The 27,487-nt window shown below is 59.8% G+C and overlaps 1 protein-coding gene across 1 annotated transcript; it reads left to right on the top strand.

Annotated features, from left to right (window-relative positions):
* The first annotated feature begins 629 nt into the window (after nucleotides 1-629).
* On the top strand, nucleotides 630-27,487 carry EPHA2 (EPH receptor A2). The gene is made up of 17 exons (XM_021684054.2): nucleotides 630-857; nucleotides 5,358-5,425; nucleotides 6,813-7,482; nucleotides 15,663-15,818; nucleotides 15,913-16,245; nucleotides 16,717-16,832; nucleotides 17,689-17,842; nucleotides 18,511-18,610; nucleotides 19,103-19,158; nucleotides 19,403-19,528; nucleotides 19,630-19,815; nucleotides 20,006-20,067; nucleotides 20,179-20,388; nucleotides 20,600-20,749; nucleotides 21,439-21,632; nucleotides 22,246-22,401; nucleotides 26,531-27,487. The coding sequence occupies exons 1-17, from the start codon at nucleotides 773-775 to the stop codon at nucleotides 26,634-26,636; spliced, it is 2,928 nt and encodes a 975-aa protein (XP_021539729.1). The 5' UTR covers nucleotides 630-772; the 3' UTR covers nucleotides 26,637-27,487.

The raw sequence follows: 27,487 nt of genomic DNA, 5'->3' as shown, positions 1-27,487 counted from the left end.
GGCTCTACTTCCTTTGAGCTGTGCAATCTTTGGGCATGTGTGTAAGCCCTTGGATCCTCAGTGTCCTCTTTTGTGATATAGGGATAATGATACCTGCCTCCCGGAGGAGAGTTACATGAGATAATCCATGTCTGACTCATTCCTAGAGGTGGTTGCTCTTAGATTACGATATTCTTGAAGGCTCCTGAGCAGAGATGCTCTCCTCGACCTCCACCGGTTTGGTGCACCCTTCAGAGGTCCTAGAAAGAGGGGCATCCCGGTCTATTTCGCAGCTCCCCTCATAGGCGTGCTTCTGAGGAGGCAACTGCTTCTTGCCCCCCAGCCCATGTCAGCCCAGGCCTGCCGGCCAACGTTGAGCCCCATCCCGAGGGCAAAGGGTGAGAGTGCGGATGGCTCAGGGCCAACCATCCCCATGTCTGGGCCGAGGATCTTGGCTCAGAGCTGAAACTTGGGAGGGCCTGGGGGGCGCCAGGGAGTCCAGAGGGCCCCAAAGTCCTCCCCAAACCCCTCGGGACTCCCCTCCCTTCTAGCCCGGTGCCAGCCCTGCCCCTTTAAAGACATTCCTGAGGGCGTGGCTTCGGTGACGTCAGCGCGGGGCATGAATGAACACGAGCCGGTTCTCACCCAACTTCCATTAAGACTGGGGCAGGAGGCGAGAAGTTGCGCGCGGGCCGCGGGCGGGAGCGGGCAGCGAGGCGGGTGTGCGGGCGTGCGGGCGTGCGGGCGTGCGGGAGCCGGGCGCCGAGGACCCGGCCGGGAGCGAGGAGGCGGCATGGAGCGTCTGGAGCCCCGCGCCTGCCTGGCCCTGCTGTGGGGCTGCGTGCTGGCCGCGGCCGCCGCGGCGCAGGGCAAAGAAGGTGAGTGTGCGCGCGGGGCCGCCCCGGCCCGCCGCAGCCCGAGCGGCCCGACCCCGGCACCCCGAGCCTCTCGGAGCACCGCGGGGCGACGCGCGCAACTTTGGAAACCGACCTGGCACCGCCAGCCCCGGCGTGCTGGGGTCGGGAGGGCGCGCGCGCTGCCTTCGCGACGAATCGGGGACCCCCCGCCCGGGGTTGCGGGGCCTCCAGGGACTAAGGGGGGCGGCCGGGCGCGCGGAGCTCGGAGGCCACCGAGAAGGGGCCGCGGCGCCGGCCACGCGGTCGCAGCCTCGGCGGCGGCTTCAGAAACACGTCCCGACGGGGGCGCGGGGGTCCCTTGGAGAACGGGGTGTCTGAGGGGCTTTCCGCGGACTTAGCCTCTTGGTGACCTGTCTTCACTAATCCGCTTGCCCCGATTTTGCGGAGAAGCATTCCTGTGGAGGCCCCTCATTTTTGGGGAGGGGGCTCTCCACCCGGCAGGGAGCCCCCTGCGGAAGCCCCTGCCCCCTGAGATTTTCTCCACGCCTCCCTTTGCCTCCAGTCGGGCAGGAGAGTATGGGGGGAGTTTCGGGCCAACCTGCCCACGCAGAGCCTCCCTGTCTTCCCAACCCGCATTCCCAGGCTCGGGGGTCAGGTTCGGGGCCGCGAGTGCGGACAGGAAGTCCCAAAGTCAAGCGTTCTGAGCAAGGGGTGACTCAGAACGAGGAAATGCGGCAGGTGGGGGCGCGGTCTCTAAAGGTGTGGAGCCGTCACCGCAGGGCCACCGGGGAGTCCGGGCATCCGGGGGTGGGGGACTGAATCACCCACCCCCGCCCCAGCGCTCCCGGAGTGGCGCCGGGTGAGGGGCCCGCAGACTTTGCCCTGGGCGGGGCAGGTGTGTGAGGGGGGGCGTTGCCCCTCGGCTAGGGTCGCAGAGCGGATGGGGGCTCCTGCCCTTGGCCGAGGACCTTCCTGTCCAGCCGAGGCCGGCTTCGGTTTCCAACAGTGAGAGCAAGTTTTCCCTGTCGGCCTGGGCAGAGCGAGGCTTCCGCAGCCTCCAGCAGGGGGAAGTGCAGAGGAAACCCGGGCCGGTGAGAAGTTTCCTTGAGCCTTGCTTTCTTTTTCTGCCTCCCAAAAAGGGGTGGGAGGCTTTGCTTTTCCAAGTTGGGAGGAAAAGAGGCCAGAGCTGGAGCTCTTGGGGGTGGAGGTGGGGGGCACATCCTGTCCCAGTTCCTGTATGGGTCAGGGCTCCCGGTCCCAACTTGCAGGAGTGGGCGGCAGGGATTTCTACCATCTCCAATACTCAGCCCACCACCCGCCAGCTTTTGGTCCTCCCCCTTCCTGGGGGACTGTGCTTGGAGAAAAGGGGACAGACAGTTGGAATCACTACAGGCTTTTTTGGAAGGCTGTCCTGGGGGTGAGGGGATTAGACAGGACCCACACTACTGAGCTGCTGAGCGGGTACCCGGCCGCCAGCCTGAAAGCCTGGAGCCGCCTGGTCCTTGTTCCCCATTGTGCCTTCCCCAGCCTAGCCCACTAGCCACCCCCTCCATGGGATTGAGGAGGAAGAGGGTGTGTATTGGAGAGTCCTGGGTGGGGGAACATTTTTGCTTAGGCTCCAAGAGTCCCTGTGAACAACTCACTAGGTATGCCACGGAGGTGGTGGTGGGTCTGCTGGGGGTAGATGGGGGTGGGTGTGTGGGCAGAGAGAAGGACACACAGGCCCCTTCCACCCTTAACCCAGGCTTCTGCTCACTTCCCTTCTCCTTTCTTGCCTCCTCCCTGGGGGTAGAGGAGCCAGAATGTATTTGGAGACCCAGATGGAGCCTATCTGGATTCTCAGGAGCCACTGTATCTGTCCTCTTTTTGCAAATGGGGAAACTGAGGGAGGCCCAAGCTAAGCCCTCGCCAGCCAGGGCCCTCTGCACAGAGGGTCAGATCTGAGCGGCTGGCTTCTAGGGCCGCTGGAGCCCTGGGCCCCTGGCATTGTGGTTTCGTGGCTGATTTTCCTAGGAAGCAAAATAGCTGGGCACGGATGCAGTGGTGCTGATGAGGTGGCTGATGGGAAGGGGGCTGGAGAGTGGTCCGGGGCCCTGGAAAGTCCTTGGCCGGGTTCCATAAGACCCCCATTTGCCCTCTGTTTCCTTTTTTCCCACAGAGCCCCTTGTGTCCCCCCTTTCTTTAGGAATTAGCTGGTTTCGGTTAAAGTGGGGTGCGGGGAGCAGGGAGGTGACCCCAGGTAGTGCTGTGTTTGAGTAAAGAAAGCAATATGACATTCATGATGGAACCGAAGGCGAAGTCAGAGAGGGAGGTTTCCTGGGGGTGGCGACAGGGATTGAGGGCTCCCGGATGAGCCCTGCCTAGCCAGGGCCTCTCAGTGAAGGTTTCAGGGGCAGCCAAGGGGCTCCCTGGCCCCCCCACCCCTCCCAGGGAACCGGAGCCCTCTGTCCCTGAAGAGCTCAGGGAGAGAGAGCTGCACCAGGGCTGGGCTCCGGTTCCTGGTGATCGGTTCTAGGGAATTTCCGGGGAGGGGGCTGTGGCTGGAAGCCCCCTGGGGAGGCTCCTTCCTGTGTGAAGGCTTCTTTTCTTCCCAGATGGAGCCCCGTGATACTTCTAGAGCCAGGCCTGGGGCTGGAAGGGGAATGTGCTCTAGCAGGGGTGATGGGGTCCCTCTGGGCCAGGTTAACCCTTCAGGGCCTGGGAGCCCTGAGCCCCCTCCCTCAGGGGCACAGTCTGCAGCTCCCTACCAGTCTGGGGAGGAGGGGATATACAGAACTGTGGGGGGCACTCACCATTGTCCTCCTACCCACCCCACTGGAGCCAGGAACCCCCAGATTCCTTCCTTTGTAGCCAGAACATTCCATTTGCTAGTGGGGTCAGTGAGTTTTCCAAGCCTGGGCCCCGGGCATGCCCGAACAAATCTGCGCCCCTACCCCACCCGCTCCAGCCACCCTCCCCTATCCCTGTAGCCTTGGGACAGGTGCCACATCGGATTTCCTCTTCCCGGTCTGGGCTGCGGGGCCCTTCCTAGAGAGATTTGGCCCAGCTCAGCGGCGGGTGGCCATGCCTCACATCAGGCCTAGGGGCCTTCAGCCCAGGGGAGGAGGCCATCCTACCCCGAGGAGAGGATTTCCAAGACTCCTCTCTCAGTCCCCTCACTCCATCCCCACCCCTAAATCCGGCCCATCTCTGCTCCCTGCCTGCCCGGGTTCCACCCCCAGAGTTATTCTTCCAAGACCTCGGCTTGAGGAATGCCGCTTCTTGAGGCCATACTCCTCATGCTCCAGGGTCCAAGGAAGTGAGTGCTTGGTCCTCACCAACCCCCACGGCTTTACCCTCTGAATCCGGGGGGGGGGGGGGGGGGCCGACATTGTCTAGGTTCTCTGCCTGAGCAACCCCAGTGTCCTTTCTCTCGAGGGAGGGTGGCGCCTATTGGCAGCTACCTGGACTTGACTTGGCAATGGAGGAGGGATGCTCCCCGGGGTCTTGGGTCTTGGCTATAGCCACTGAGCCTGGCAAAGAGCCAGGGGTGGACTGATGGGAGCTGCCCAAGGGCAGGGCTAGATCTAGGGGAGGCCACTGACAACGTGTCCCTCTGTCAGGCTCCAGATGCCTCTCTGGGGACAGCATGAGCCTGGCCCCTGATCCCTCTGGGCCTGGAAGTCCCCTCTAAAGTTTTCCAGCTCTGTTCCCCCCAGGCACCGCTGATAGGGCAGTAGCCAGGGTATGAAGGACAGGGCAGTGGGAGCGACTTTCCTAGGGACAGGACCTTGCCAGCTGTGTATATCTTTGGGCCCCTCCTAGGGGCCCTACGGGTTCAGAGCTTTATCCTGCCTGCTCTGTGGCTTTTGTGGTGGGAAGATCAGTTTCCAGAAACCCCCCTCTCATCGTCCCCCCCCTCCTCCGCTGGAGTTGTTCCCACCTGTTAACAGCCCTCTCGGAGTGCCACGAGACATGATGCACATATGTGTGCCTCGTCTGTGTGTGCTACGTGGCCTGGGCAGGATGGGGGTGTTTCATGCTGGCGGGGGGGATGTGGCAGGAGCAGACACGAGTGCCCCCGAGGCCCACATGCATGTGAAGTGCTGCTGAGGGGCCTTGTTTCTGGAAGCAGATGTGGTGGGCGTGGTGTCACTTAGCAGCCTTGCCCGCCCCAGCTCTCTGCCCAGCTGCTGTCCCTCCTGCTGAGCTGAGCTCTGTCCTGCTCTGCCCAGCTGGGGGCTGATGGGGGGGGCAGTGGCGTGGCTGGAGCTATGGCCTGGGAGACAGGGGGCCTAGTCCTCACCCAGCCTGTCGCATGGCTTTGACTGGGTCCCCTCCCTTCCCTGGGTCCCTGTTTCCCTCTCCATTGAGGGACAGGTCTTTGGGATATAGTAACCCCATATAGTAGGGTCTCTCTATGAAAGCTGAGGAAGCCGTAAAGGCCTCTTGGGGCTCCTGGGGGACTCTCACCTTTCCCACCACGGCCTGACTCCTGGAGACGCCCCCAAGCTCACGGGCCCTCCCTCCTGTCTCTTCCAGTTGTGCTGTTGGACTTTGCCGCAGCTAAAGGGGAACTCGGCTGGCTCACGCACCCATATGGCAAAGGGGTAAGCCTTCAAGGTCAAGCGCGGGCATGGGGATGGGGAAACTGAAACCCAGGGAGGATGGGGCCCACCTAAATCGAACAGCTCAGTCAGGGACCAAACTCCTGTTTCCCACACCAAACTCCTGTTTCCCACACCAGGCTCAGAGTCTGCCATCCCAGACCAGGGCGGGGGGCTGCGGGTTGGTGGGGAAGGGGGAGGCAGAAAGGGTTGGGGAGACAGATGGAGGCCCCAGCAGAGCAGGGGACCCTTGGATGCCCAGCCGGCCAATGCTCAGAGGAACCCCCTCTAGTTTTCTCCATCTACCTCTTGGGAGGAAGGGGTTAAAGGCTCCCTGTCTTCAAAGTCCCAGCCTAGAAGGTGAGGGGTAAGGGAGAGACAGGGTCCCCATAGACCCTGGGAAATGGGATCCAGTTCCTTCCTGCTCGGCCCCCTTCCCTTCTCCCCCAGCTGTTACCTCCCCTTCCTGTTAGGGGCTGAGTTTGTTTTGCCTTATCCCCACCCAAGACCTGCCCCCCTTCCCTGCCCGACTGTCACCAGGACTGGAGGGCAAGACACTGGGATGGGTCCTTTTCCCGGCTTTGCATGATCTTGGGGAGGATAACTACTGCTCTCTGGGTCTTGATATTCCCCTCTGTATAATAGGCCCTTGCTGAGTTTGTCCTGGGGCCCTGAGGCGGGGAGAAGTACATCTCCAGGGGGTTACTTGGGGCAGTTTCCACTGCTGGCCAGGTCTGTGTGAGTCACGTGCTTGTCCCTGGTCACCTTAGCCCTGTGCAGGCCTGAGATACAGCTCTACAGATTTCCAGGATCCTGCAATGTCCAGCTAGGAGGAAACACAGATCACCTAATCCAACCCACTCATCATACAGAGTGGGAAACTGAAACTGAGGCCCAAGGGCAGTTGAGTGAGGCCTTGGCCAATGTCATGTAGTGTAGCCCAGGCCTCTATCCCCAGTTCCTCTGCTTTCTTTCATTCATTCATTCATTCAGTTGTTCATTCAACAAATACTTTCCTGAGCACCTACTCGGTTCCATGTAGGCCCTGGGGATGCCTAAATGAATTCGGGGTACCCACTGCCCCAATGAGTTCAAAATCCAGTAGGGGACAGATGTAGGTATCACCACATAGGCGCCAAGTGCTGTGATAAAGGGGACGTGGAGACTGTGGGAGCCAGAGGGGGGGGACACTTGGCCCAAGTCTTCCCAGAGGAGACTGAGCTGATGTTCTGAGGAGGGAAGAACATGTGCCGATCTGTTCCAAAGCCAAGATTTAAAAACTGTAAAGCACCGTCCTGATGCTTGCCACCTGGGCATTGCCTCTGGGCCTCAGTTTCTCCCTGGGCGCCTGCCCACACTAACCTGTCCCCCCCGCCCGGCCCCCGCGCAGTGGGACCTGATGCAGAACATCATGGACGACATGCCCATCTACATGTACTCCGTGTGCAACGTGGTGGCCGGTGACCAGGACAACTGGCTCCGCACCAACTGGGTGTACCGCGGCGAGGCCGAGCGGATCTTCATCGAGCTCAAGTTCACCGTGCGTGACTGCAACAGCTTCCCCGGGGGCGCCAGCTCCTGCAAGGAGACCTTCAACCTCTACTATGCCGAGTCGGACGTGGACTATGGCACCAACTTCCAGAAGCGCCAGTTCACCAAGATCGACACCATCGCGCCCGACGAGATCACGGTCAGCAGCGACTTCGAGGCGCGCCACGTGAAGCTGAACGTGGAGGAGCGCTCCGTGGGGCCGCTCAGCCGCAAGGGCTTCTACCTGGCCTTCCAGGACATCGGCGCCTGCGTGGCGCTGCTCTCCGTCCGCGTCTACTACAAGAAGTGCCCCGAGCTGCTGCAGGGCCTGGCCCACTTCCCCGAGACCATCGCGGGCTCTGACGCGCCCTCCCTGGCCACGGTGGCCGGCACGTGTGTGGAGCACGCCGTGGTGCCGCCGGGGGGCGAAGAGCCCCGCATGCACTGTGCAGTGGACGGCGAGTGGCTGGTGCCCATCGGTCAGTGCCTGTGCCAGGCTGGCTACGAGAAGGTGGAGGACGCCTGCCAGGGTGAGTGGTGGTGCGGCGCTGGCGGGGAAAGGGGGTGCTGGGGGTGGGGGGAGGCTGTGCTCCTGGGTTCTAGGGTCGGCTTTGGCACCATTGGGACCTTGGGAAGGTCACCCCTGCTCTGACGTGTGGTGGTTCTGTGAGCGGAAATCGCAGAGCCTTCCTGGATTTTGGTTTCCTTATTTTTATTTTTCTTAATTTTTAAAAAGATTTTATTTATGTATTTGACAGAGAGAGACACAGCGAGAGAGGGAACACAAGCAGGGGGAGTAGGAGAGGGAGAAGCAGGCATCCCGCGGAGCAGGGAGCCCGATGTGAGGCTCGATCCCAGGACCCTGGGATCATGACCTGAGCCGAAGGCAGACCCTTAACGACTGAGCCACCCAGGCGCCCCTCAGTTTCCTTATTTATGGTTGGAGTCACTCATTCACTGAGAAGGAATAAATTAAAAAACGGTATACTGTGGAGGTTATGAGCAAGGATTCTAGGACAAAAATGCCTGGGTTCAAATCCCAGCTCTACATTTAGCTGTGTGACATTTGGCCAGTTTCTTAACCTCTCTGTGCCTGGTTGCCCACTCTGTAAAATGGAGAGGAACACGGTGCCCATCTTGTAGGCTTGTTATGATAATCAAATGACCTCACGCTCATGGAGTGCTTAGCTCAGTGCTTAATACGTAGGTGCTTTTAAGTGTGCTTGTTATTTTTGATTCATTCCACAAATATAACTTCAGTATCGGCTATATACCAGCACTATGGACACGTGGTCCTGTTCCCGGAGCTCGTTCCATCTCTGTTAGCTCACTGCACAACCTTAGGCAAGTCACTTAACCTCTCTGGGTCTCAGGCTGCTCTTTGGTACATGGTGGTGAGGGAACTGGACCCAGGATTCACACCCCCCAGCTGTACATGAATCACCTGGGGAGCTTTTGAAAAATGTCTGCATTGAGGTCAGAGTGGAAGGCAGGTGCAAAATCTGCCCTCCCTACCTGACCTTCCCCGGGGCCGCGGACCCAGGTTCTGATGAATCTTCTAACTGATAACAAATAGAAGCTGGCGGCGGGGGCGGTGGGGGGGGCGATTCTTGGGGACTCTGTCTGGGAACAGGGCCTGGGCATCAGTGAGCTCACATCAGGAGGCTGTGGCTTGGCACGGCTGGGGCCTGTGACAGCGGAAATCTCTACAGCAGTGTGGATTTTTTCAATGGGTGACTTTTTCTAGAAATGGCTGTGGGGCAGGGCATTTGTGGAATGCAGGCCAACTGTTGGAAGACCAGCACATCTGCTCTCTCTGGGAATTTCTTTGCTGAGATAAGCGGGGTGTTGAGAAATTGGGGTTCAGTCCCTGCAGTTGCATGTACCCACTGGGCAAGAGATCTTGGGTAAATCTCTCTTCATCTCTGGCCTAAAATAAGAAGGCTTTCTCCTTGGTTTTTTAGCCATAGATCGTGTGACAGACGAAGTAAGTTGAAATGTTGGAGAAGCCTAAAGCCTTTTCTGATGGGCTCCATTTGCCCCCTCAAACAAATCCTCAGAACCTTGCTTAACACAGTCTGTAAACCCCTGGATGAGAAGTTCCCTAGAAGGCCCGTGGTGTAGCTTCTGCTGCAGCCCTTCCTACCACCCCATTGTCCTTCCAGCTCCCCTATGCCGAGTCTCTCTTCCCGAGGCGGCCCCTGCTTTAGGTGACCTCCAGTGCACACTCCCAGTTTCAGACAATGACTGCGGGGTGGGGGGGCCTAGGCAGCCCAGTGGGTCGAGCAGGCTCCTCCCAAATGACATCCTCACACAAGAATGCAGGGGTGGGGAGTGAGGGGCAGCTGAAAACTTTCCACAGGCTGGTGATTCAGGCCCTGCAGAGATAAGTGGATGTTGGGGTTGTCCGGGGGGGGGTAGCGGGGGGCTCTCTCCAGTAAGCGGGGAGCAGGTTTCCTTCCCCTAGAGGTGGGGGGTCAGGGTTCTGGCAGGCTTTGTCGGTGAAGAGCTGAGTAGGCCCCGGATCTGGAGGACTGGTTTCCAAGAGCAAAATCTTTGACTTTATTGGTGGAACGCTCTCAACGGCCAGCTACCTGTTGCCCCAATTTTTTCTCCTTGAGATTCCTCAGCGTGGTTCTTAGGGGCCCTCGGTATGGCTGGGAACCCCCAGCCTGGCTGCTCTATATCCCTGCAGATGTTTGCAGCAGCCCCCGACCGTGGGGCCAGTGGAGATAAAAACAGGAGCTCCTGTAGACAGGTGCCCTCCACGGGCTGGCGGGAGCCAGGCGAGCACTTTATCAGCACACTTGCTGAATCGGGCCCACCTGTCTTCGAGGCATTTCATAGACAGGAGACTGAGGCTCAGAGAGGTGAAGAGACTTGCCTGGAGTCACACAGCGATGTGTGGTCACAGCGGGATTTGAATCCAGGCGATGCAGCGGCGCCCAGGCCGGAGGATGGGTCAGGAAATGGGGCGGGAAATGACCAGTTCCTTTGGAATCCCTGACTCAGCTCCTGGCCAGGGGATGGAGCACGAGCTCTCCGGGCAGCCCCCGGATGGTGGCTCCTGGTGTGGGAGGGTGGATAATCGGGGGCTGTTACTGAGCACACAGAGGGAGAAATGGAGGCAGGTGCAGGGTCAGCCCTCCCCGCCTGACCCTCCCAGGGCCTGTGGAGCCAGATTCTCCCACTGGGGCTTTTACTGATGACAAATCGTGCCCAGAGAGGGGTGTGGATTCCCTGAGGTCACCGAGCACCTGGTCCAGGTCATCTTCAGAGCTTGCTGCTTTTCAGGGTTCTTTCCCCAGGAAGCTTGGCACTCAGGAAAGAGTTAAATGGACAACAGAAGGGAGGCACCTCCCAGGTGCTGCGGTCGGACAGGTGGGCACCCTGCCCAGAGAGCTCTCCGAGCTATGTCAGGAATGAGCCAGCTTCACTCCAGGCCCCCGCCCTGCCCCCGGCCCTGCCTGGGGGACAGTGGAGTCGCTCATGCTGACCGACCTCTCCCCCATCCTCTCCCCCAGGGCGGCTTTGTCTCTGCTTCCTGTGCTGGCATCGGCCGCTGAGCTGCTGGGGCCCTGCCTGGCGCCTCGGCCGTGGGCACTGCCAGCCAGGTGAGCAGGTGGCCGGCGGCTTTGGCCAAAGGCTCAGCCCAGCAGCTGGGAGGCCAGAGCTAGAGGTGGGCACCGTGGGGCATTCCCTCTTTGGAGGCGCCTTCAAGGGGCCCAGCCCCCTGGGGATGTCTCCTCTCTAATTTCTCTGTGTCCCCCCCCCCAATTCATACAGACACCCTACACAGTCCAGGCACCAGGCTGAGCATTTCATGTGGTTTCCTTCAGTCTTCACAAACCCGGAAAGGCTGAGGACGTTAGCTCCATTTTATAGATGAGAATCTGAGGCCCAGAGAAGACACAGTGACCAGTGACCAAAAGAGCGGGGGTCTAGCACGAGGAGGGCGGTGTACTGTCCCCAGCTTGCTGCTCCTGGCGTGTGTCCTCCCCATAAGCTGTGTGCCCTTGGCAAGTCCCCTCTGGGTCTCATTCACCCCGCCTGTCAAATGGGTGGGTTGGACCCTTGCTGACCTAGTGGTCAGGATCTACCTCCCGTGACTTTTACCAAAAGCCTGAGAACCCGGATTGCCCTGGTAAGCAGCTGACTGGATGACCTCACCACGCGGGGCGAGAAGCAGGGTCCTAGTCCTGGCATCCTGAGTGGCCCAGGCCCAGCCCAGGGTCCATAGCTGAAGAGGAGGCACTCCCTGGGCAGGGGACAGTTCTGGTCAAGGTGGTCTCGGGGCAGGTGGGCCCCGGGCTGTGTCAGGAGCAATGGGCAGAAGCCCCGCTCAGTCAGGACATGACTGATCCCCAGGCCGGGGGCTCTGTGAGCTGTTGACGCTTGGGCACATCACTTCCCTGGCCTCATTGGCCTCATTTCTGTGCTTTCCTCTGGCCTGCTGGGGTGGGAGCCATGGATGGCTGGTCCCCCACCTCTGCGCCCTACCTGCCCCGCCCTCAGCTGGCAGCTCCATGGGGTGGCCCCTCCCCCCCCTCCAGAGGTAAGTGGGTCCCCAGAACGGAAGGAAGGAGGCAGGGAAAGCAAACAGAAGATAAAAGGCTGGTGGTGGGGAGAGAGCAGGAGGTGGAGGCTGGTGGTGGGGCAGTGGGGCGGCGGGGCCGGGGGTTGGGGAGCGGTGCTTATCACAGGCTCCCGGGGAGGAATGTGCCTGAAGATTTCTCCAGGGTGTGTGTGAAGGGGGCAGTCAGGCCAGAGGGACATCCCCACATGGGGCCGCGGGGGCCACTGGGGAATGAGACGCCCCCAGGGTCAGGAGCTAGCAGTTCCCCTCATTGGCAGGGTCGATGACTTCTGGGTCACCATTTGCTGCCTGTCAGGGCACAAGACAAAGTCCACACTCTGCCTCCAGGGCTGGGGAGGTGACTGGCCCCAGGTGAATGGCCACTGCGACCTCTTGACCCTGTGACCTCGCCACTACCAGTTGGGGAGGTGGTTGGGCCTGGGGGGGAGGGGCTCCGCCAGGGGCGATTTGCGTCACTCCAGAGGGTGTATGTCCCTAAGTCACTCCACGCTGCCACCTGAGAGGCGGGCATCGGGAACTGGAAAAACCGGGGTGCAGCTCTGGGTGCAGCCACCGTGGCCCAGTTCCCTTGCTTGGTGTGGCCCCGGGCCCGCCAGTCAACCCCGGGCCAGAGAAGCTCTCCACAGGTGTGCCGAGGCCAGGCTCCTGTGCCAGGCAGGTGGACGTCCTGGGGCGCCGTCCCCGCAGGGTCTCCCAGGGCACAGCGACACCACTCACTCCTGGGGCGAGTGTGTAATGTACACGTCCTAGGGTTAGCCATTGACTCACACATTCACTCACTCATTCATTCGCTCACCCGTCCCTCCACCGAGTCAGCAAACGTTAGCTGCACACCTACTGCGTGCCAGACCCTGTGCTGAGCCGAGCGCCACAGAGAGATCAGGCTCAGCGCCTGCTGCCAGTCCCACGGAGGGCTCTAATAGGAGCAGCAGCCATTTCAAAGGGAGTACACAAGCCAGGCTGTGAATTCCCCTGAAGCAGAAACGGTGTTTATCTGCCTCACCATCATATCCCAGATGGTGCCAGACACGTAGGAAGTGCTCCATTTCTATTTGGTAAACATAAGATTGAGTAACAGCTGCCCCCGTGGGGCAGAAGAGGGCCAGAAATTGGGCAGTCTGGGAGGGCTGTGGAGAGGAGCTCAAGCAGGGTATTGAAGGGTGCATAGGAGTCCCCCAGCCGGCTAAGGGACTGTGGGTATTTCGTGCACGTGGCTGTGGTTGGGTGTGTGTGAGCGCCCGATGTGTGCCCAGAATGCCAGGAAGCCCAGCCAGGCAAGGTCAGAAAGACACGGGGGCTTGCTGGTGTCCTCCCCGTGAACCCCGGGGCCCCTGAGTACTGGCCCACTCTGGCAGGGCCCCGGGGATAGCCCCTTGTCGCGCGGTGGGAGGAGGGGGCAGCACATTCTCGTCAGGCCGGCACATGCCCTGTTGACGCTGCTTCTCCCCTGTATTATCTGGCATATCCGCAGCGGAAATCTCTCCAAATTCCCTCTTTCCTGCCGGCAGCAGTCAGGCCACCCCCGGGCTCTGGGGCCAAAGAATGGAACCTGACTCTTCCCCCACCCCACGTTCCTCCTCTTGGCATAGGACTGCGTGGGGGGCTGCGCGGGGGCGTCGTTGGGGGGGGTTGGCAGGTGGCTAACGCCTTCGGTAGAACCAAGCCCGAGCCGTGGGGGCCTGTGGTCCCCTCCCCAGCCTGAGGGTCTGAGCTGGAAGGTGGTTCTAGGGGTCCCCCAAGCACCCCGACTCCACTGGGCTGGGACAGCTGGGGCCAGCCCTTACCCGGGGTATAGGCCCCTCCAGGGCCAAATCAGGGCACTCGGGGGAATTGAAATCCCAAGATAAAATGGCCCGGCTCTCTGGAGTCTCATTTTTACTTGAAGATTTGGGGAGGAGACAGCTATTTTTGTAATGTGACAGATATATAAGGAGGAATGCAGAGTACACATGAGGGGCACCTGGCTGGCTCAGTCGGTGGAGCATGCGACTCTTGATCTCAGGGTTGTGAGTTTGAGCCCCACGTCGGGTACAGAGATTACTTAAAATTAAAATCTTAAAAAAAAATACATGTGGATTGCTGAAGTACAATAGGAGATGGTTCCTCAACCAATGCTGTGGGATTGCTTTTACGCTTTCTTCGCATAGGCCATAAATGTGCTGCGTTTGAAAAGACCTATGTCGACCCCTGCCCCACCACCCCACTGCTCTGAAATTAGTCTTGGGATCTTCTGGCTATTAAAGCAGGTCAGGACTCATCTCCTGTCTCTTCAGGCTCGTTTCAGAACGTTGGTTTCTCTTTGCTCTAAAATGAGATGCATGTGGGAGGAGAGGGGCTCAAAGTCAGGTGTCCTGGGTTTAGGCTTTGGTTTTGTGTCTTAGGAGCTTGTTGACCTAGGACAAGTGGTCTTGCCTCTCTGGGCCTCAGGTTTGTCCCCTCAAAAGTGGAATGAATGATACAGTGCCCAAGTTAGACAAGCTTGTTGTGAGGACTGAATGAATGTGAAGTGTGTGGTCCAGGAGCTGCACACAGGAGGTGCTTAATCAGCGGTCACTGTGTCACTGCACAGAGCAGCCCCCTGTGTCCTGGACAAGCGCCCTCAGGGCCTCTGCTGCGGTTCTGACGTGGTGGCGGCACGTGGCGGGACAAGCTGCTCACTGACGGTGGGCGAGAGGGGCTGCCGAGGTGTCCTTTGAGGCCTGTCCCCTGACTCCCAGTCCTGCTCCCCACCTCTGCTCACAAAGGGAACTGGACAAGGAGGGAGACTTTGAGAATGTTCTCGACAGTGTGGATCTGACTGTGCCATTTTGCTCTGCATCAAACCTTTAATCCTAATGGCTCACATTGCCCCTGGATAAAATCCTGGCTCCTTGGCCTGGCATTAAAGGCCTCACTCAGTGTGGTCCCTGGAAACCCCTCGGCCTTCTTGCTTCCTGCTCCCCCCCCCCCCCCCCCATTTATGCCCAGAAAGCCACTCATACTTTCTGTATGAGTCTTGTTCTTTCTCACCCCTACCTCTTCCTTCCAACATTTCTGCCCTGCCGAACTCCTACTCAGCCTCTAAGCCCCAGCTGAAATATCCCCTCTATGACTCCTCAGACCTCCTTAGCTCTCCCCTACTCCTTTATGGCAGACATAGTCACGCAGGCCCACTCCCTGAGCCATGCCGCAGAGTGATGTCCTGAGGTGAATAAGATGGAGGTGGGTACACTAATGGTGGGTTGCAGAAGAGGTCCCTTGGGTGATCCCACCCCCCACTCTGGCCACTTCGGCAGCTGCCCAAGCCCTGCACCGTGGGCCCTGTGTCTGGGCAGCTTCCTGCTTGTGAAGCCAGGAAGGGGCTTGGGGCAGGGGCAGGGGCAGGATAGGGTGGTGGGAGGAAGAAGCCTTTGGAGTCAGGTGCCTGAGCCCCTAGCCGGCAGGGCCAGGACAGGACCTTCCACCGGGGGAGGAAATGCTGCTTCCTGGCTGCCCTTGTAAGGGGCGGAAATGACTCGGTCCTGGAAGTAGCTCCACAGAAGGTGCTGGGGGCCTGGCCTTTCCTGCTTCCTGGTGGGCCAGCCCCGGAACAGGAAGGCAAGCGGGTCCTGGTCTAGGCAGGGACACCCGCAGGGGTGGCATCCTGAACGGGTGTGCCTGGCCGCTGGGATAAGGCGGTGGTGACAGCGGGTCAACAGAGGCCAGCGGCGAAGATGCATTTACTGCCCTGGGCAGCTCTAAGGGAGGTGGGGACCCATCGGGCTGGTCTGCACAGATTAAAGGGGAGGAGGCAGGCGGGCAGCATGCTCCGTCCGTGCCGAGCCAGGTGTGAGATGGGATCCTCGGGTGAGATGTGAGCCTTGAACGCCAGGCTCAGCTGTGGCCCTGGTTGCGAGAGCTGGTTGCGGAGGGGGGGTGGTGCAGAGGTTTGGAGCACACGGGAGAGGCCCTTCCTGGGTGCCCCACGTGAGCTGCGTGCTTGCCGTGCACTTGGTCTTCACAAGATGCTTTACCAACAAGAAACCAGGCCCAGAGCGGTTTAGCAACCTGCTGGGGTCCCACGACGAGGTCCCACTAGAAAAGTCGCTTCAGGTGGGACCTGGTTGAACTGATGTCTATCCCTGTGTCCGCCAGCCTGCTCGCCTGGATTCTTCAAGTCCGAGGCATCTGAGAGCCCCTGTTTGGAGTGCCCCCTGCACACGGTGCTGGCCCCCGAGGGGGCCACCTTCTGTGAGTGTGAGGAAGGCTACTTCCGGGCCCCTCAGGACCTGCTGTCGATGCCCTGCACTCGTGAGTCTTGCTGTGGGTCAGGGAGGGTGGCCGGGGGGGGGACGTGGCGTCCAGGCTACCGGGGTCTGAACTCTGGCCTCTGCCCTCTGTGCAGGCCCGCCCTCCGCCCCGCACTACCTCACGGCCGTGGGCATGGGCGCCAAAGTGGAGCTGCGCTGGACGCCCCCCCAGGACAGCGGGGGCCGGGACGACGTCATCTATAGTGTCACCTGTGAGCAGTGCTGGCCCGAGTCGGGTGAGTGCGGGCCCTGCGAGGCCAGCGTGCGCTACTCCGAGCCGCCGCACGCGCTGACCCGCACCAGTGTGACCGTCAGTGACCTCGAGCCGCACATGAACTACACCTTTGCCGTGGAGGCCCGCAACGGTGTCTCGGGCCTGGTGGCCAGCCGCAGCTTCCGCACCGCCAGCGTCAGCATCAACCAGACAGGTGCGGGCCGCGCGTCGGCAGGACGGCCACCCAGGGCTTGGCTGTGTCCAGAGGGAGGCAGCATCCAGTGGTTAAAGATCACAGGCTGTGGGGTTACGTCCGAGCTCTGTGACCCCTCTCAATTTCCTCACCTATAAAATGGGAGTCGTAATAGGGCTCTCAAGAGGATTCAGTAAATTATTATATATAGGGCTCTTAGAACAGTGCCTGTCCACAGACGGGATATACCAAAAGTTAGCTGTTGTTTGACTTTTATTATTTATGCACTCACAACTACTCAGAGGGCCCCCAGATGTGCCAGCCCGTGGGGTCCAGGGCCTGCGGCTCTGTGTGTGCCAGAGCCAGAAGAATCCCAGCTTGGGATCTGAAGAGCCTGGGCTGTGGATGGGACTGGGTCTGGGGGCACTCAGCCCCCTCCCCCGGCTGCCCCCACATGGCTCCTCACACTTCCCCCCTCACTGTCCTGCCCAGAGCCCCCCAAGGTGAAGCTGGAGGGCCGCAGCACCACCTCGCTGAGTGTCTCCTGGAGCATCCCCCCACCACAGCAGAGCCGTGTGTGGAAGTATGAGGTCACCTATCACAAGAAGGTAACTCAAGGGGTCAGGGCTGACCCTGGCTGGGCTGTAAGCAGAGGACGGCCTGGTCCTATAGATGCTTACCATATTCTGCAGATGAGGACACTGAGTCTGGGGTCTTCCTGAGAGTCACCTCTCCCAGGCCAGCACAGCAGAGAGTTGTGGGAGGGAAGACACAGTGTTCTGGAATCCCCAGAAGAGATAGGGTGGGGGAAAGAGCCAGGTCTTGGTGATCAGACAGACCTGGGTTCAAGTCTTGGGTCATGCATTTGCTGGCTGGAACCTTGAGTGACTCACTTCATTTCTCCAAGCCTCAGTTTCCTGCAGTGTTAAGAGCGTCAAGGGGCGCCCGGGTGGCTCAGTCCGTTGAGTGTCCGACTCTTGGTTTTGGCTCAGGTCATGGTCTCGTGATCATGGGATCCAGCCCCATGTTGCACTGGGCTCCACGCTCAGCTGGGAGTCTATTTCTCCCTCTGCCCCTTCCCGTGCTTGTGCTCACACTCTCTCAAATAAATAAATAAAATCTTTAAAAAAAAAAAAAGTGGGCGCCTGGGTGGCTCAGTCGTTAAGCGTCTGCCTTCGGCTCAGGTCATGATCCCAGGGTCCTGGGATCGAGTCCCACATCAGGCTCCCTGCTCGGCGGGAAGCCTGCTTCTCCCTCTCCCACTCCCCTGCTTGTGTTCCTGCTCTCGCTCTCTCTCTCTCTGTCAAATAAATAAATAAATTCTTTAAAAAAAAAAAAAAAAGTAAAATCTTAAAAAAGAAAAAAAGAGCATCGAGTTTGCTAATGTGTGCTGCCTTGCTAAACTGGGCTGGGGGTGGTCCCTGGTGGGTTGAGCTGATGCCCCCGCCCTGCCCGCACCCACAGGGGGACTCCAACAGCTATAACGTGCGCCGCACTGAGGGCTTCTCGGTGACCCTGGATGACCTGGCTCCGGATACCATCTACCTGGTCCAGGTGCAGGCGCTGACGCAGGAGGGCCAGGGTGCTGGTAGCAAGATGCATGAGTTCCAGACGTTGTGTGAGTTGGGCAGCAGGGCATGGGCTGGGCCGGGGCCCTGGAACAGTTGGGACGTCTGGGAGGAGGAAATGGATCAAAGAACTTAGAAATGCCCCCCTCCTGGTCAGCCAGGGCCTAGGAGAGCCTGGTGGGGATCGACCCCAAGTCTGGGGAGGGGTCCCAGGGACATGCATTCAGGGCAGTGTTGTGAGAAGGAGGGACATGGGGTCCAGCATTGGCAGATGCAGTTCCAATCCTGTGTCATGGAAAAAGTCCCACATACCTGGCGGTTCCTACCGTATTCCCTAGGGAAGACCTGTCATTTGCCATCTATGAAATGGGAATAATTATTCTCAGGAACCATCACAAGTAAAGGCATCCAGCACATGTCCCTAAAGTGGCCCTTGGGTGCAAAAGGGGCATTGCTGGGTGCCTGGGTGGCTCAGTTGTTGGGCGTCTGCCTTCGGCTCAGGTCATGGTCCCAGGGTCCTGGGATCGAGCCCTGCATCGGGCTCTCTGCTCGGCGGGAAGCCTGCTTCTCCCTCTCCCACTCCCCCTGCTTGTGTTCCCTCTCTCTCTGTGTTTCTGTCTGTCAAATAAATAAATAAAATCTTAAAGAAAAAGGGGGGCATTGCCATGTTTTAGGGTGCAGGGGGGCTCCCTTGTCATCAGCTGGTCTCCCCTGACAGCCACGGAAGGATCTGGCAACATGGCGGTGATAGGCGGTGTGGCCGTTGGCGTTGTCTTGCTTCTGGTGCTGGCAGGAATCGGCTTCTTCATCCATCGCAGGTTCGTCGGAGCCCATGCCCCGGCTCCCCAGGGGCTGAGGTGGGATGCAGAGGGGCGGGAACCTCGGTTTCCTGTCTGGAAAATGGGGCTGATGGTAATCTAATCCCTGCCTCGCGGGGGCCCGTGAAGATGCAGTGAGCTGTCAAGTGCCCAGCACAGTGCCTGGCACACCGCGGGGGCTCAGGACGTGGCGGTTATTATCTTTGCTCTCGTTAGTAACGGTGTGTCCACACTTCCTCTGGACGCGCAGACAGGAAGCTCTGGGAGCTCTAATGAGGAAAGCCTTCATTATGGCCACTTAAGGGGCCATTATGGGGTGTAGATCCCAGGGAGGGAGCCCTGCTTGCTCATTTCCTCCCCGCCTCTCCCAGCACACCAAGCCCCCGCTTAGGATGGGGCGGCTGAGGTGGGGGGGCGGGTGGCAGGAGGCTCATGGCCAGAGCAGGTCGCTGACCTCCCCTGTGTGTTTGGCTCCCCATGGGTTTCTCTTAGGAGGAAGAGCCTGCGGACTCGCCAGTCCTCAGAGGACGTTTACTTCTCCAAGTCAGGTGAGATGCAGCGCCCTTCCATGCTCAGCAACGCCCCTGCCAGCCACCCCAGAGCCCCCTAGCTCTGTGGTGGAGATGGGGCAGCTAGGGCACTCCCAGGGCTCTGCGGGGAGGGGGCCTGGGGCGTCCTTGGGCGCCTCAGAGGGGCTGAGCTGGAAGCTCAGTGATCATCATGTGGCCGCCTCCTCCTCCTCTTGGGTGACCCCTCCCCAAACTGGGACCCTGCTCTCCTCCTCCCTTCCAGAACAACTGAAGCCCCTAAAGACATACGTGGACCCCCACACGTACGAGGACCCCAACCAGGCGGTGCTCAAGTTCACCACCGAGATCCACCCCTCCTGTGTCACGCGGCAGAAGGTGATTGGAGCAGGTGAGCGTGGCGCCCTGCAGGGGGGCCTGGGACCGGTCGGGGGCACCCGATGGCCAGTGGCCGGGCTGACCGGGTGCTCCTCCTGCCTCGTCTTCCCGCAGGAGAGTTTGGGGAGGTGTACAAGGGGACGCTGAAGGCATCAGGGAAGAAGGAGGTGCCCGTGGCCATCAAGACGCTGAAAGCCGGCTACACGGAGAAGCAGCGGGTGGACTTCCTCAGCGAGGCCAGCATCATGGGCCAGTTCAGCCACCACAACATTATCCGCCTGGAGGGAGTTGTCTCCAAATGTGAGCGCTGGTACCAGGGTGGGGATGGGACCTCGACCCAGGACCTGACCACCCCCAGTGGGGGTGAAGAGGGGCTGCTAGGGCCACCAAACGGGGGGGGCTCTGTGCATAGCTGTGCCCACCGCCACCCCCACTCACGCCCCCCGTTACTCCTCTGGCCACCCCCTCACACCTGTGCCGCCCTCTGCAGACAAGCCCATGATGATCATCACTGAATACATGGAGAACGGGGCCCTGGACAAGTTCCTTCGGGTGAGGCTGCAGGTCGGGGTAGATGGGAACCCAGGGCTGGTGGATGCTGGGGGCTGCTCGGGGTGCCCCGCTGTGCTCGGGGGCTGCTGGCTGAGGGCCTGTGCTCCGCAGGAGAAGGATGGTGAGTTCAGCGTGCTGCAGCTGGTGGGCATGCTGCGGGGCATCGCGGCCGGCATGAAGTACCTGGCCAACATGAACTATGTCCACCGCGACCTGGCCGCCCGCAACATCCTTGTCAACAGCAACCTGGTCTGCAAGGTGTCCGACTTCGGCCTGTCCCGCGTGCTGGAAGACGACCCCGAGGCCACCTACACCACCAGTGTAAGCGCTAGGGCAGTTGTCGGCCCCCCGGGGGTGAAGCGGCCTCCACGCTGCCCCAGGTCCCCTCACCTGTGCACCTGGGCGTGGGCCCCCGCAGGCAAGAACGCCTCCAGGGAGCATGGGCCAGGGGCCCTGGCTCTATCCGGCCTGGCTGCGAGAGTCCTAGGGCTGGCCAGAGGGACGGTAGTGACCGGGCCTGGGTCCCCTGCAGGGCGGCAAGATTCCGATCCGCTGGACAGCCCCGGAGGCCATTTCCTACCGCAAGTTCACCTCCGCCAGCGACGTGTGGAGCTATGGCATCGTCATGTGGGAGGTGATGACGTACGGCGAGCGGCCCTACTGGGAGCTGTCGAACCATGAGGTAGGCCCCCGCGCCCTGCCCTGAACTGGAGCCCTTTACTCCTTTCTGCGCCCCGGCAGCCGGGCAGAGGAGAGTTTTGGGGGCTCATCTTCATCTGGTACGTTCAGTAAATGTTTATCGAGGGTCTACTATGGGCCAGGCCTTGTGCTGGGCTCCAGAGCCAGCCCCTGCTTCCATTCGGTGGCAGGACACGGAAACGGGTAGTGGGGAGGGGGTGTGCGTTCCTGTGCGCACGGACCTGTGTGTGCGCGTGTGTGCGTGCGGTAGATGCATTTGTGTGCGTGTGAGCGTGCTCGCCTGGTGCCTCACGCGGCCTGGAAACTGAGTGCAGCGAGGGAGTGGGGACACGACACAGAGTGGGAGGTGGGCTCTAGCTGAGTGGCTGGTGTAGACGTCCCGAGACTGGAGGGAGGCTGGCTGCAGGGCACACAGCCTGGCTGCTGCCTGGGCTGCCCCGGAGGGAGCAGGGTCAGGAGCCCCTTCCTCCGTGGAGCTCGGGAGACCGCCCCCTTAGCGTCTGCCCTTGGTGCCTCTGACACTTGCGTGTCGGACTCGAGAAAGAAGGCTCATCCCCTCTGTGTCTGGGGCTCCCCTTCCCTCCTGTGCCCACCTGCACGCGCGGGCCTCCGCAGGGAGCCTGCAGGGGTGTGGCGGCCGCGCGGGCACCGCTGACCATCCGGCCTTCCCAGGTGATGAAAGCCATCAACGACGGCTTCCGGCTGCCCACGCCCATGGACTGCCCCTCCGCCATCTACCAGCTCATGATGCAGTGCTGGCAGCAGGAGCGTGCCCGCCGCCCCAAGTTCGCCGACATCGTCAGCATCCTGGACAAGCTCATCCGAGCCCCCGACTCCCTCAAGACCCTGGCTGACTTTGACCCCCGGTGAGTTCCTTAGCCCCCATGCACAGCGGCCCCCAGTTCTACTCCTGAGCCGCTGAGGGGTGGCGGCCAGCCGGGGCCGGTGGGCAGGGGGCTCGGGACTTCCGTGTGGGCTTTGCTTACCCTGGACGGGGGCTCAGATGAGACTAGGAGAAGCAGTTGACATACATGGGAAATGCGCCGGGCCCTGTGCTCAGCGCCTGACATGTTTTAACTCATTCAAACGACCGATGAGATGGGTCCTATAATTATCCGCCTTTTGTTGATGAGGAACCTGAGACAGGGTGATTAAGTATTTTATGTGCTGGCAGGTGGCCAGGCTGGGGCTGTGCCTCCAGGAACCCGAATCTTAACATTTTGTTATTTTGTGGTTATTGGTGGTGGTGTTGCCAGTGGGAGGGGGTGGGGTGGGGTGGCAGCAGGAGTGCTCCTGACATGCCAGCCTGTCTCCCTGAACCCTACCCAACTGGGCTTCTCGGTTGCCCAGATAAGGAAACTGAGGCATGGGGCGGTGGGGTGGGGTGAATTGCCCAGGTTGGGGAGCGGCAGGCTGGGGGCCCCGGGGCGGGCCGGCTGTTGTAGCCGCTCACCGGCAGGTGGGTGACTCCCATTGCAGGGTGTCCATCCGGCTGCCCAGCACCAGCGGCTCCGAGGGGGTGCCCTTCCGCACAGTGTCCGAGTGGCTCGAGTCCATCAAGATGCAGCAGTACACAGAGCACTTCCTTGCGGCTGGCTACACCGCCATCGAAAAGGTGGTGCAGATGAGCAACGAGTGAGTCCGGCCCCACCTTCTCCCACCTGCCCACCACGCCCCTCTTCCTCTTTCTGTCTCCTTTTGGGGGCAGAGAGGCTTCCCAGGAAGGGCAGAGCCAGGCCGGCAGCCAGGAATTCTGGGCACTCAGGCCTGGCTTCCCTCTCTTCCTGCAGCTTTTTTCCAGAATGGGAAAATAATAGTCATTGTCCTAATCAGAGCAGTGTTTCTTGTGGACTGACTGCGTGCCTGAGCACTTTGAATCAGGCCTCAGGATAACTCGGCAGGTGGGGCTTGTCCATCTCTCCACGGACAGGTGGGAAACCGGGGGGCAGAGAAGTGCAATGACTTGCCCAGGGTCCCGTGGCCACTAGGGGCCCAGTAGAGTTCCAGCCCTGGTCAGTGAGGGCCCAGAACTCAGGGACCACGGAGGTCATTAGTGGAGAAACTGAGGCTGAGGGGGTAGGTAGCCTGCCTAAGATCACACAGCCAGTTAGAGGCAGGGTGCCTCTCCAGGGTGCCGAAGAGAAATGGGCAGAGCCCTTGGACTTCCTGGCTGTTGCCTAGGAGAGAGTGCCATAGGCCATCCCCTCCTGGGGACGTCTCCCCGCATGGTGGTCAGGCTGCCCTGTGGGAGCTCTGCTCTCCCCTCCAACATCAGGGACCCTTCCCAGCATGGCCTTGGCAAGGATACCTCTTCTCATCCCTGGAGGGAGAAGACATGATCCTCTTAGCCTTTTGTGCCTCTAAAAATAGTGTTAAGTCCCAAGAGCCCAGTTTGTTTAGGGTCCAAGGTCAGGGCCGGAATGGGCCCTGGGGCTGGGAGGTTTTGGGAATCACATGGAGGGGTCCACCCGGGCCTCACACAGTTCTGGGTCACAGAAGTTCTGGGATCTGAGCCCGAGCAAGAACATTCTCCAGGGCCTCTGAAGACCGCTGAGCTGGGCTGCTGATGGCTGGTCAAAGCTTCTTAGACCAGGCGGTGGCCCATCCCAGGGGACGGGGAGTCAGACAGAGCCAGAGCGGGCCAGAGGGAGGCCCGGAGAGAGGGGGTGGGTCCCAGGCTCGGGCTCTGCAGTCACACTTGGCTTCAAGTCCCACATCTGCCACTTCCTAGCAGGAGACCTTGGTCAGATTCGGTTCCATCTTTGAGCCTTGGTCCCTGTTTCCCTGCTGTGCAGTTTGCATGGGTGAGAGCAGGTGACGTGCTTGGTACACAGTAGGGGCTTAACCCTCGTCACTCTCCTCTTCTCCCCACCTTGACCTCCTTGCTCTCAGCCCGCAGCCTGTGGGCAGAGGCCAGGGTTCCTGCACCCCCTCCTTTTGTCTGGGAACCTAGAACAGCCCCTTGGCCCCTCTAGGGGCTCCCACCGGGGACAGCATAGCTACTCTTGTGGGTGAGCGGAGCAGAGGGCAAGGAGAAGGGCTTACAGGAAACACATGTTCTTAGAAGCTTCCCGAAATAGCCCGGGGTGCTCCTTGGCCGATTCCTTTCCCACGAGCAGGGACGGGGCTGTCTTGGGTGGATGGAGGCTGTGTGTGTGAGTGCATGTGCGCTGTGTTTTGAAAGGCCCGAATAAAGGCAGGAAGTCATTCCACGCTCCCTCCGCCTCCCACCAGCTTGCTGGTGCTCCGAGCTGGGGCCTGCGTGACTCACCCCCACTGCCTCCTTCTTTACCTCAAATAAATGAAATGAATGGGGATCTTAGAGCACTTTTTTACCCCGAAGGCTGTGTCTACACATGCCGTGAGTCCCAGTGGGAGGCAGGGAGCTGGTCTCAGGACGCAGCACTTTCCTGGATGGGGTTGGGTCAAGGTTTAGGCTTCAGTGTCCCCTCCATCCCCCGCTCCCATCCCCTCCAAGGGGCTGGCTGCTTGCCACCTTTTCTCGGGTTGAGCATTCACCAGGTTATTTTGGAGTTGCTTGAGTTTCTAGCCAGACTAGTGGTTCTAAATGTCTTTTGAGGAACTAAGGAAGTGGTAGATATTGTAGCCCCAGAAAATGCCCAGTCCAGCAAGAGGCCCTGTCCAGTGTCTGGGGCGACACAACACAGCTTTCCAGGAGGGGGGCCCAGGCCGATGGGGTTTATGGTCTCCGCGTGCCCTCAGCATAGGCTTTGGGTGCTGGTGCACTGTTTGCCAAGGGAATGAATCACTGACGCGTGAGGCTCCAGGAGCCCTCTCTCACTCCTTGTGCCCAGGGCCAGTGCACAGTAGGTGCTTGCTGGGGAGGTGTGGCCTTTGGATTTCCCAGGGCCAGGGCCGGCATTGAGAGTGCTCAGGAAAAAGGTAGCCTCGGTCGTGTGTCTCCCTACCCCTGTGATGAGAGTTGATGAGAGTGACAAGAGGGAAACTGAGGCTGGGGCAGGAACGGTCTTGGGACGGTCTGTGACTCTCATCTTATGTGCCTCTGTGGTTAGCAGATGAGACAGGGAAGGTGTCAGGGTCTCTTTTGTGTGAAAAAGAGTGGAGCTGGGGTAGGTAGCTCAGGAGCATCTAAGCAAAGCTTCCCATTTTACATATACAGAAACTGAGGCTCAGAGACAGGACAGGACCCGCCCAAGGCTTTGATGAAGTCCAGCACTAGAATTTGGTCTCTTGCCTCCCGGCCCAGGGTTTTTGCTTCCTAGACGAGTCTCAGGAGCAGCCTCACTCCCACCCTGTCAGATTAACTATACCAGTCTGGGAGAGGGGCCCAAGGCGGCCTGGGTAGTGGCTCCATGTTCACTCATTCATTCAGCAGATACTTCTTGAGGACCTACTGTGTACCAGGCCTATCCTGGAGCCCAGGGGACTAGGTGTCTCCTGTTACCCTCCTAGCCCTCACTTAACCCACTGGTTCTTAAATCATATATCAGGGTCTTTGGGACCTGATAAGATGCAGACTCCCTGCCGCCCCCCCCCCCCGCCCCATCAGAACTTCAAGGTCAGTGAGTCTGGACTTAGGCCTGGGATCCTGCCTTTTCAGGAAGTGCCTCCTTCCCCAGGGGGTCCCAGTGCTTCCCTGGGAAGCCACACTTGGAGACCTATAGGTGTGGGGGAAACAGCGCTGCTTTTTCAACAGCCCCAGCTGTCTCGGTTAGAATGGCCCACAGTGGTGGGTTGGGAAGTTCTCCCTGGTGTCTGACTTCTGGCCTTCCTGCTGCGGCGGGAGCAACCAGCTCCTCCTGGAGGTCCCTGAGCCATCCTCCCCACGCACCCTGGTCTGCCCTTCCCTGCCCAGTGCTTCTCTGAGGGCTCCCAGAGACTGTGGGAAAGTCATGTCTCCGGAATTGCAAACAGGAGCTCACACCGTATAATTAGTTTCATTTACAGCCAGGAGACGGCCCATAAAAACCTGGGTGTTTTCATGGGTTTGGGCTGATGGGTTAGGGTGGTGGAAGAGAAAAGTCCCAGAGTGAGCAATAAACGTCCTGCTCCAGGGCTCCTGGGAGCATAAGTGGTTTTACAAGGGGATTGAAGCGGGCAGGAGAGGGCCGCGGGCTCCTGGGCACATGTCCCCATCTGGCTGCCGCCTTCCCCCTCTGCCACCCGTTTCCGGGGGATCTCCCACCCTCCAGTTAGGCACTCATCCCATTTTACAGGTGAGGAAATTGAGGATGCTAAAGGGAGAACACCTGCCTTGGGGTGACCTAGTCACCTGATTGGTGACCGCAAGCCCCTCCCCTTAGCCCTCTGCACGTGGAAGTTTAACCCTTGAGGTCCCCCTGCAGTGTTTCCTGCGTTCTTCCTCAGTTGTCAGCATTGGGCACTCGGAGGGAGGAGGGGTGGAATAAAGCGGTGGCTGGGAAGAGGCCTTGGTGGGGGGAGCTGTGAGCAACAGCTAGAGGGTCCCTGCCCCCGCTCCCCACCCCCCAGTGATGGCGTCCACGCTGCTCCTGGGAGGAGGCTCTCTGAGCCTCAAATGTTCAACTCTGCAAAATGGCGGTGAAAAGAGCACCTGCTTCACAGATGATGGTGTAGATTGCACCGGGGAGGGGAGAAGCTTCTCACAGAGTGGGTGCTTCTATCACTTTCCTAACTTGGTTGATGTTAGCAAGCCTTCAGGATGTGGATCCTCCCATCGAGCCTCTGCTGGCCCCCCCCCCAACTCCCTCTTCTCACCTCCCCCCAGCCCCAGCCCCTAACTCCCTCTCTCCCTCCCCTACAGGGACATCAAGAGGATTGGGGTGCGGCTGCCTGGCCACCAGAAACGCATCGCCTACAGCTTGCTGGGACTCAAGGACCAGGTGAACACAGTGGGGATCCCCATCTGAGCCCCGGCAGGCCTCAAACCCCCTTGGCCAAGAATACTTGAAGAAGCTGAGTTGTCTCCCTGCTAGCTCTGCACCGGGCCACCAGGGACCTTATTTATTTCTAGTTATTCCTTACTGATGCCACCCTGAGGCCTCTGCTGGGGGGGGAGGTCTTGGACAACACCTTGGCCTATACTGGGGAGATGCTCAGGGACCCCGAGCTGGGGGCCTCTTCGTCTACGAAGGACAGACTGCCAAGCACTTAGCAGGTGCCGCCATGTTCCCAGCATGCCCTGGGGCGGGAGCCCCGCCAAGGCATTTGGACAGACACAGGACATTTCCAAACTGACCTCCCCTGCGCCGCCTCGGGAGATGGAGAGGTTAGCCTGTGGCCACGTGAACAGGGTACCTCCAGCGCCACCCACAGATGAGAAGAGGACAGCCAGCAAACTCAGCTGGGCAAGACCCAAAGTGGTCCTCCGGTCCCTCTGGTGCCTTCCTCAGCCCCCCAGGCCCTGTCCTCAGCCCCAACGGGCCGAATCTTGCTTCCCTGGGGCCCTCGCAGGATGCTTGGTTGTGTTGAGGTTTTTTTTAAATATATATTTTGTACTTTGTGGGGACTATGTGTGTGTGGCAGGGGGCCCAGCCAGGGCTGGGGGGCAGACGGTGGCTTGTGTCAGACATTCCCAGGCTGGGGGCCGGTCCATCCGGTCTCCCTCCCCTTTAGACAACATTCACTATGTCAGTGTTATTGATTTTGTTTTTGTTGGGTATTTTTTCGAACCTTAATTTATTATTATTTTTTTTTATATTTATTGTTAGGAAATGACTTATTTCTGCTCTGGAATAAAGTTGCAGATGATTCAAACTGA

The sequence above is a fragment of the Neomonachus schauinslandi genome, chromosome 4 (genome assembly GCF_002201575.2).
Source record: "Neomonachus schauinslandi chromosome 4, ASM220157v2, whole genome shotgun sequence".
Lineage (NCBI taxonomy): Eukaryota > Metazoa > Chordata > Mammalia > Carnivora > Phocidae > Neomonachus > Neomonachus schauinslandi.
The sequence above is the reverse complement of the archived record's forward strand: the minus strand, read 5'-3'. Positions and strand labels throughout refer to the sequence as shown.

Bases quoted from the DNA above. Each gene is read 5' to 3' on its own strand.
- EPHA2 (XM_021684054.2), top strand. From the start codon at position 773: ATGGAGCGTCTGGAGCCCCGCGCCTGCCTGGCCCTGCTGTGGGGCTGC. The intron at 5,426-6,812 runs GTAAGCCTTCAA...GCCCCCGCGCAG, and splicing joins CGCACCCATATGGCAAAGGG to TGGGACCTGATGCAGAACAT. The intron at 19,529-19,629 runs GTGAGCGTGGCG...GTCTTCCCGCAG, and splicing joins GCAGAAGGTGATTGGAGCAG to GAGAGTTTGGGGAGGTGTAC.